We start from the raw sequence: 10,278 nt of genomic DNA, 5'->3' as shown, positions 1-10,278 counted from the left end.
GGGGATTTTAATCTTCCCAAATAAAATATGTAGCCAAGGTTTGGAACAAATGTTCTCAGTCCTGACTGACCCTGAAATCACTGGAGGGCTTCTAAGAGATAAGGTAAATGTCCAACTTCCAGGAAATTTAGTAGGAACTGGTGTTGCGTATAACCTAGACTTTTGTGACATAAATACATTTAAATTTAAAACTACTTATTCTTTTATTTGTTTGAGATGAAGTCTTGCTATGTAGTCTTAGTTGCCCTGGAACTCACTATCTAGACTATGCCAGCCTCGAACTCATAGAGATATATCTGCCTCTCCCTCTGAAATGCTGGGATTAATGGCCTCAAGTTATGTTATTGTTCATTCATGATGGAAAATTATGAATATGCTTAGTCAAGATGTCCTTTGCACTTTACTACATATTCTAAGTAACAGTGGAAATTTATAAAATCCTAAATATAGCTCCTTCCTATTAAAAAGAAAAATAGAGCTGGGGATGTATGTAGCTCAGTGGTAGGGAACTTGTCTAGCAGATCTAGGACACTGAATTCAACTCCCACCATTGTAAAGGCATTGAGTACACTAAGTCTTATTAAGTCAATGATTCCCCAAGTTTAGAATGTACCAATGCAGCAAAATATTCTATAGGATTTTTTAAAAGACTGCCTCTTCTCCACTTATACACTAGGTCTTTAATGAAGCTGTTTTTTTCTTTTTTCTTAGTCTAGTAAAGATAGGAGGCCAATGCCTATAGGCAGCAAATACATTGCCACAACTATAAGGTGTCCTCTCTCTCCTCCTTTTCTTTTTTCTCCCTCTCCTCTCTTCTCCTCTCATCTTCTCCTCTTTTCTTCAGCTTCCTGAGCAATGGGATTACAAATATATACAACTACTACGCTTGGCTTAATAATAATATGCTTTGATGGCAAGTTGCTTGTGTAAAACTGATATTGCCATTTGGAGCAGTATACTTGCAGAGACACTACAATAGCTTTATGTTTCAGGTTCCCCTTTGAAACCTATCAAAAGCTGATCTAAATGGGACTTAGTTACAGAGTACAGCCAACTTCAAATAATCGTTCTAGAACTGTTTATTGAGCACTGAAATATCCATCATTCACAGTCTCTCCAGTTTGGCAAAGATGCTACTGACATGTCAAATTCAGGTGTACACTAAGGCATGTCAAACACATTGAGACAGTGGAGATCTAATTCTCTCCCAATAAAAACATAGACATTAAGTTGTTTTCTAGTGTGAGTGACAAAGATGTAACAAAAGAACTAAGGGTAGGTAGACTGCACCGAACTTTAAGAGATGTTGAAGTAATCACATCTATAAGAGCTAAGACAGACTCTATGTACCATACAGACTGACAAAGTTTATCTGCAGCAGATTCTTCCCATGTCTTTCCAAAGTCCACGCCATGCACTCCCTTTATAACACCTAGCCTTAGACTTCCAATTCCACTCCAATCCTATTTCTGGGAGGTTCACTTTATCCATGTTAATCTCTATGCCAGTCAACATTTACTTAGGCTTATTATATTTCAGATATTTTGCTAGAACGAGGCATTTGAGTTACTGAAGTTAGATAAGGTCATACTTAAGGAACTGGTGATACTATTAATAGTGTATTATTTCAAGGAATTTTTATGAAAAGTACCTCTAAGGAAGGAACACTGAATAGTGGGAAATCAGAAATATAGCAAATTCTTGAGGTTTGGTCTGTTGCTATGTATTGTAATGCTAAATTCTGTACCCCAAAGTCTATTTGCCTCAATAAATTCTCAAATATACCAGCTTTTGTTGTGCAAACTTTGTTCCTTAATTTAAAACTATTGGTTGAATAAAGATGCCTACAGCCTATAGCTGGGCAAAAGAATGGTAGGCAGGGCTTCAGTTTCCAGGCTGGTGGTCTGAGGCAGAGACCACAAAGCAGAGAGGAGAAGTAAGAAGGCGCCATGGTGTAGATAGATCATGAACGCATAGCCATGAGGACCCGCCTGTTGGAGTAGGAGTGGGCTAGGAAGAACATGGCAAGTGGTATCTCAGGATTATTGACAGGAAAGTAGACAAAATAGCACAGAGGGTTGATATCTGCCCAGGCCTAGTGCTACAAAGCTTATTATAAAGGTTTTGAATCTTTTACTTGGGAACTAAATAATCTAAGGTGGGGTAGAAACCCCCAAATATTTCCCAAAACAGTAGATGGCGAATAATTTTGTTTTGAATTGATATGACAATGCAGGAGTTGACCATTCCTCATACACTCTCTGTTTTTGGAAGCAGGTAAGATAAGTTAGTTTGTAGGTGTTGTGTGAGCAATGAATGCCATAAGCAACAGAGAAAGTAGTGAAAATCCTGGAGTTCAGCTCCACAGGTGAGCTGGCCCTGATCTTGTAGAGATCACTTAGTAGCTTCGATTGCAGTTATCTAGAAAATGAGAATAACTTGTTCTGCCTCTCTTCAGTCTCAAAAAACCTAACTGTCATAGCAAGTACACTCTCAATTAGTATTAGAGGAATGAGTTTTGAATAACTGAATAATGATTATGAAAAAATTAGACTACAAAATCCTGTCAAAAATAGTACGAGTTAATGTAACTTCAAAAACATGTATTCATGCGTGTCTGAATCCACATGTGCAAAGAAACCCATAGACATTAAAAAAAGGAGGTTGGATGCCCTGGGACTAGAGTTACAGACAGTTTTGAGCCACCATGTGGGTGTTGGGAACTGAACCGAGGTCCTTTGCAAGAGAAGCCAGTACTCTTAACTCTGAGCCATCTCTCTAGGTCTTATTAGAAATCTTAAATGGGACTCTTTTTCAGTTTCTCTTGAAATCATTAGGAACAAACATTATTAATCCATAGGAAGCTGGCAAGTTTGCTTCTCTCACTCTATCATTTCATTTTGCTTTCTTCTGATAATACAGATGCTCCTTCCTGAGAATTTCCTAAAACCTACATCTCTTCTCAGAGTTACCTTTTTCATCTCTCATTCCTTCTTCTCCACATGGCATTTGTAAATAATCAATTAACCAGCTAAAATAACATAGTCCATAATGTTACCTAAAATGGTTCACAGGCAACCAGAAGGCTTTAAGCATTAAGACACATGAAGAAATGGAGAATTATCATCAGCCTTTTATCCAACAGGGGAAAATGTAACAAGATGTTTTAAGCATCTATTCAATCAAATGATACCATCACATGCTTAGGTTATTGGTTTAAGAATAAAGTCTAAGAGGTACATTTTCATTACAATGATAAAAGTATGAATAAAAGGAAAAATAAAACTTACTGTTCATCGATGTAGTTTTTAATTGTAAAAATTACGTGCCTGCAATGGTATGTGTGTGGAGGTCAGAGGACAAGTTGCAGGAGCTGGATCTCTACATCCACCATGTGGGTCACAGGAACTCAACTCAAGCTGCCAGGCTTGGTGGCAAGTGCCTATACCTACTTAACTATCTTACCTGCCTCATCAATGGTTGAAAACTATTTTTTGAGATATGGTCTCATTATGTATCTGTCTCCCGAGTGCTGGGACTAAAGGTATGTGTGACCGTGTCCAATATATTTTTATTTTAAAATTGTGTGTGTGTGTGTGTGTCTATGTGCATCTACACATGAGTTCAGGTAGCCTGTGGGGACCAGGAAAGGTCACTGAATCCCCTGGAGGCAGATTTACAGGATGTTGTGAGGTGATTGATGTGCTGCTGGGACATCTTGTAACAGTAGTATGAGCTCCTAATTCTATAGCCCTGATACTGATATCTTTAAAAGGCAAGTCTGACATGGTTGTAACATAAAAGGATGAACAGTAGTTAGCTATGGAGCTACATGATAGGAACAAATCTAACAAGTTTTATTCAGGTTACAAGAACAGAAACTATTTAATTCATATCAACAGAGAACACATTCTTTATGCCATATATACTTTAGCCCATCAAATTTCTTCTATGGGTAGCTAGGGTGTTCCAATACAAACTTTGGATTAACATTGCAGAATTTTTTGACTTATGTAATAAATTGTCCATTAAAACGCCTTAAAAATTAATGAATAGTCATCATTAAATTACTGGCTAAAAACTGTAATAATTTCAACTTAACAGCTGATGAAAACAGAGTAAATATTTACTGTGTTTACATAATGTGGTGGCTTAAATGAAAGATTCCTCCCATAGGCTCACAGATTTGAAACTTTGGTCACCAGTTGGGAAGGTTATGGTACAGGTCATGGTACAACTCTGCTGGAGGAATTATTTTGCCAGCAACAGGCATTGAGAGTGTATTGTCTTGCCACACTTCTCATTGGCTCTCTCTGCTTTATGTGTACCATGGACAGCATGATCTCTTAGCTTCTTGCTCCTGCTATCATGTCTCCCTGCCATGGTGGACTCTTTCTTATCCCCCTGGAACTGTAGGCCAAAACAAACTCTTTCATTTATAAATTGCTTCTGGTCATGGTGCTTAATCAGAGCAACAGAAAAATAACTAATGTAGAAGTTGGTACTAGAGAGTGAGCTGTTGTATCAGGTAGCAAAGCTGGAGGGGTTAAGCCATCCAGGCCCTTTGACAGCAGTCTCAGACATCTGACCCAGAACTACAGGATTTACTTATTTTTATGCCCTGTGAGCTTTCAGTCTTTCTGTAGTCCAGTACTTCCTCACTCTGTCCCCATTCCTCCCTTTTAAAATGATAATGTATAATCTGTCCCACTGTATGTTGGAAGTATATTATTTGCTTTTAGATATTATCAGTGGCTACAGTTAAAAGATTGCCTTGAGCCTCACAAGAGATGCTGGACTTTTGAAATTTCAAACAGTATTGAGACTGACAAAGACGATGGGCACCTTTAAAGTTAGACTAACTACATTTTGCACTATGATACGGCTCTGAGTCTATGGAAGTCAGGGAGAGGAATGTAGTGGTCTGAACCAGAAATGTTTTCCATAGGCATTTGAATAACTATTTCCCAGTTGGTGGTGCCTTTTGGAGAAGGTACAGAGATATGCAACTTTACTAAACAAAGTATGTGACTGGGGTGGGCTTTGAGAGCTTCTAGGCATGTCACACTTGCAACCTGTTCTTTTTGCTTTGTGTATGCCATTGAACATGTAACAGCTCACCTTCTGCTCTTGCTGCCACGCCTCCCCACCATGATGGATCCCTAATCACCCTGGAACCATAACCCAAAATACCTTCTTTCTTCCATAAGCCACTTTTGGACATAGTGTTTATCACAGAAACAACAACAACAAAATAACTAATGTGCATAACAACATACCCCTCTAAAATCATAGAAAATGAGCTAGGTGTTATGGCATATACCTAGAGACCAAAACTGGAGTTTCACTGAGTTTCAGACTATTCTGGGCTATATATTTCTGCCCTGTCTCTAAAATAAACAAGCAAAAAAAAAAAAACCCAACAAAACAAAACAGAGGCTGGACACATGGCTCAGGAGTTAAGAGCACTGGCTGGTCTTCTAGAAGAGATGGCTTTGAATCCCAGCATCCACATTTTGGCTCACAACTGTCTGTGACTCTAGTTCCAGGAGAATCCAATGTCTACTTCTGGCCTCTGTGGGCACCAGACACACAAATAAGTACACAGTTAAACATGCAGGCAAAATAACCATACATACAAAACAAAAATAATTTTCATAGAAATTGATACAGTCTATTTTTTGATACTTAAAATAAGATGATCTGGGCTATGTTCTGGTAAACATATTAAATGAACATGATTTCCCTGTTTTTATTTTTACAAAATCAAATTTCATCACAGACAATAATTGAAAGTTACTTTCAATAAGTAAAAACAAAGCCTTTATTCTATATATTATTCTGACAAAATTACTTTACTTAGCGGTACTTTGGTGCTAGATGTTTGCTCTAATATTTGAGGAAGATGTATAATATACAGAAAACTAATGCTACCTTTGCCAAAGACATCTACAAAAATATGTCCCTCACACTTTTACGCATAATATATAGAACTATAAAATCTGCCAATACGGAAATTCCTTGGAATTTCTCAATGCACTGTGAAATACACAAGGCGAAAGAAAGCATCACATATGTTATCCAAACATTTTGTCATGTATGATGCTTTTGAAACTAGAATACAACTTATCTATATATACACACACAAATGATGTTTGAGAAATCCGTGGAGGAAGCAGAAGCACCAGTTATTTAAGTTACACTTGATCACGAAGACGAGCAAGCCTCTGTGACAGTTCATCCTAGAGGAAGCCAAATTTATAAATTATCAAAGGCTGTAACAAATATTTTAAGCATAACATTTTAATCCTCTTCCATTTTAATACAATTTCAAATCATATAAAATTCATATAACCGTAAGGCATTTAGCTTTTTAAATAGCTCAAAAGAAGTTGAACTTAGAGCAGTATGAAGGTTAGCAAAACAATATAAAAAATGAAATGTGCATGCAAATTGAAAATGCCCACCACTCCAGAGCTAACTCCAGAGCTAACATTTATAATGATGTGTCATAGTAGAAAAATACTCTTCATAAAAAAGGAGAATGTTTTCTTGTATGTAAATATATGTTGCATGAATACATATACATATATACATACATATACATTTCCTAAATTTTGATTTAAATATAAAGCAGATATATGAATTAAAATAAAATTCAACCTCTACCTGCTCTGTAGAAGCAACACTTGCACCAACGGACCCTGTCTGACCCTGTGGTAGCTCCATATTGAGATCAAGGCTAAATAAAGATAAAATTAAAAATAATCAGAATACATGAATGTTAACAGATATTTTATAATAATCATATAAGTACTGCAAACTTGAGCACTGTAACCTTTTATTACTTTAAGTAAAAGTAAAACTATGTTTACACGTAAATAGAACTTGAATGTCTTCAAAATGATTTTGGATACGTGACTGATGATCTTTAAGTATTTTTCTTGAGTCTACATTTTCCTTGAGCCAGATAAAAGTAACTTTAGGATTCAAATCTAGTTTAGTGTTCAGTTCCTGAATTCTCTTAGTAGAATCAAGAATTTCTCTTTTTTTGCTTAAAATTGTTTTAGATTTTTTCATTTTAGATCTAGGGCTGTTGTTCATTGACCTCTAAGGTCCATGACCTTACTCTCTTACTGCACTATTCTTCTAGGATATAAACTATTTTTTTCTGTTTGTCTCTAAAATAGTGTATTCTAGCATGAACATTCTACAGTTAAAACAGTAATTTTAAATGGCATTAAGGGATGCTATTGGCAGATTTTTTTTTTAGAAAGGCAAACATACACTATACTAAAATTTCATTATGAAAATTGTTAACTCAGACAACTAGATACCTCAAAGTCCTTAATGCTGGAAATTAGTGTTTCTATATCAGTGGTTCTATGTGCTTCTCTTACTCCAGTTACTGAATTAATTAATTTCTCAATACTGGTCTCATTTTCCCAAGAAATAGCTAGCAATATATGGATACATATAGTTGACATAACTGAGCGAAATGGGGCTGCATCCTTACCCCTGGACCATCTCCAGGTATTTCTTAACATCACACTCTGAATGAATCTATCTCCAGAGATTTGAAAAAAGTCAAAACGCCAAATTGGACTAATGGGTTTAAAGACAAAGTTTTCAATCCATAGCAAATTTTTAGAAGTGCTTATGCTTCTTTACTCCAGGGCCTCACATATACTATGTAGGAACTCTGCTCACAGCCCTAACCTAATTTCATCAACATTTAGGACCTCTAAATTTCAAATGCAGATTATTTAAAAGGACTTGAATAGCAACACCTTACCCAGCTTCATCTGCCATTTCCTGAAGCAGCATATCCACTTGGTTCTAAAATAAGAAAACATGAATTCATAGTTTTGTAGTGTTACATTTTACATGGTTTTGGGTTTCGTTTGGGAAACTGACCTTCAACGTTTAAAATAGGGGCTAGAGAGATGGCTCAGCAGTTCAGTTCCTAGTAACCACGTCCAGAGGCTCACAACTGTATTTAACTCCAAAACCTGGGGGATATAATTCCTCTGTCCTCCACAGGAATATGTTGTCACTAGTACACAGTTTTCTCATCCCCACATAATCAAAAGTAAAATAATAATTCTTTTGTAAAATAAAACAAACAACACACACACAGACACACACATACTCCTTGCCCTGAAAAACTTTTAAAACAAACCTTTAAAATATTTTTTGCCACAAGAGGGCGCTACATCATTTCAGAGCACAACTTACTGAATGTTAAGTTTTATTTTAATTTTACAGGAAATAAATATTTATTCAGGACAAATCTTAACAATTAATTTTACATTATAAGCCACACGAAATAGCAAAACAGCAAAGAGAAAATAAAAACTGATGAAAAGCAGTTTACTGTCTTTCACTTTAACTTGGTAACACTTAATTGACCCAGGCTCTGTCTTGGCTTGTTTCCCCAAGAACCTTTTCTAGTTTAGAGTTCACTCACATGTCTAGGTTAAAACCACCTTTCTCCTGAGAGTCAGAGGTAAAAGGTTGAGGATGAGCTTCTCTAGGGTTCTTAGTGTCTGAGGCAGAGGTACAAATGCAAACGTCTGGTAAGTTTCTGTACTGAGGGGAACCATTTCTCACTGGTGGCAAGTTACAGTGAAAGGGACCAGCCCTGGAACATTTAAAATGTGGTACTCCAATGTCTGATGCAGGCAGCCTAGAGTGTGCTCCTCAGTCCCTTTCTTCCCTAGTTCTCAAGTACTATGAAGTGTTAGGACAAGCTGTCTCTGCTCTTTCAGGAATGTTAAGCTTTAACACCTAATACTGAAGTTGTCTGAACAATGCTGGAAGTCAGACTCACATCTCGTGAGTAACATAATATACAAAGGGAGTGATCTAACTTATAAAGTTCCATCATAATCCAGTTTAGTTGTATGTGATAGATTTAAATTAGCTTAGATTTATTATTCTATAAAACAACTCAAATCTGACATGATATTGACTTTTGACAAAAAATATTAACAAAATATACTTACATTATGTATCTATGGCACAGAAACCTACACAGGTTTGACTATAGGCTTAGCCAATTGCAAACCATAAACATTCAGAGAAGAAATTGTGCCCGTAATTTACAGACTTCACTTTGTTAACATTTCTACAATCCAGAAAGTGAACTACAACACTTACATTGTGCTAGGCATTACTTGTAGTTAAGAGGCAATTAATATTGTGTGAGATGCATATGTGTTATATGCAAACACTAGAACTATAAATAGGGAAATAGAGCATCATTGGGTTTTGATGTTTATTAGGGATCTTGAAACCAATCTCATATGGATTTCTGGCTACTTTGTTATTATTGCTTTCTTGTCACAGGGCTTCACTATGTAACTTAGTGTGGTGTGGAATTCCTGAAACTTCAGGTTCACTGGTTTCAAGCTTCCAAATGCTGGGCTTATAGGTGCACACACAATTAGTCCTATATTGACACATTTACTATATTATAAGAGTTCTTAAGAAATACCTTCTGTTTAATCAAAACTCTCTTCTCATTTTTAAGCAGTTATTAAAAATGTCTGAGCACACAAGAAGAAATTCTAAAGTGTGGTCATAATTCTACCAGTAATAAGTTGCATGGTTCAAAGGAAACTACTAATCTTATTGTTGGGACCTTACTTTCTTTTGTTCTTTGAACTCATTCAAAAATATTTTCAAAAATGTAGAAAATATTCAGAATATAATAAAAACATATAAAGAAGGTTTGTTTATATACATAACTAAAGTAGCACTGTGTCCTGAAATTTGAGTATTGTATTGTTCTAAAACTTACATTCCTTAATCTTCTAAATTTAATTTTATTGGTGTCTAGAGATATAGTTCATTCAATATAACTCTTTGATAGGCACTTGAGATATATAAATATAGTAAATTTAGCATATATACTTAATTTCTGTACATTTATTTTTTCTTAATTTCTATCATAGACAATGGTTAAATGAATATCCGTGTGTGTGTGTGTGTGTGTGTATGTGTGTGTTTGTGTATGTGTGTGTGTATGCATATGTTTGTTCACATACAAGGAACCTCTCGGTGCATGAGCTTGGAAGTGTAACTCCTGGGTTATAGGATATGTATATTTTCATTTACCCAACTCTGTCCTATAATATTACAAAACATCAACACCTGCTTATATTATTTTGCATGTGATTGAGTTGTTGATGAGAAGCAGATTAGTTCTAGGTGAGAGAAGGCAGGAAGGAGATAAAGGAAGGAAATCACTTCTGTGTTACCTGTGCAAATGTG

General features: G+C 35.9%; 1 protein-coding gene across 1 annotated transcript in view; it reads right to left on the bottom strand.

Moving 5' to 3' along the window:
- Positions 1-5,716: 5,716 nt before the first annotated feature.
- The window catches only part of LOC114632103 (charged multivesicular body protein 1b-2), a 40,261-nt gene continuing 35,699 nt past the window's right edge, over positions 5,717-10,278 (bottom strand). Inside the window, exons 6-8 of the mRNA XM_028780605.1 lie at positions 7,796-7,839; positions 6,670-6,742; positions 5,717-6,242 (exon numbers count right to left, since the gene is read on the bottom strand). Of these exons, the coding sequence (XP_028636438.1) occupies positions 6,198-6,242; positions 6,670-6,742; positions 7,796-7,839 (162 nt within the window). The 3' untranslated portion in view covers positions 5,717-6,197. The remainder of the gene's footprint in view (positions 6,243-6,669; positions 6,743-7,795; positions 7,840-10,278) is intronic.

The sequence above is a fragment of the Grammomys surdaster genome, unplaced genomic scaffold (genome assembly GCF_004785775.1).
Source record: "Grammomys surdaster isolate TR1022 unplaced genomic scaffold, NIH_TR_1.0 61, whole genome shotgun sequence".
NCBI classification, from domain to species: Eukaryota; Metazoa; Chordata; class Mammalia; order Rodentia; family Muridae; genus Grammomys; species Grammomys surdaster.
This window is presented reverse-complemented; position numbering and strand designations above follow the sequence as displayed.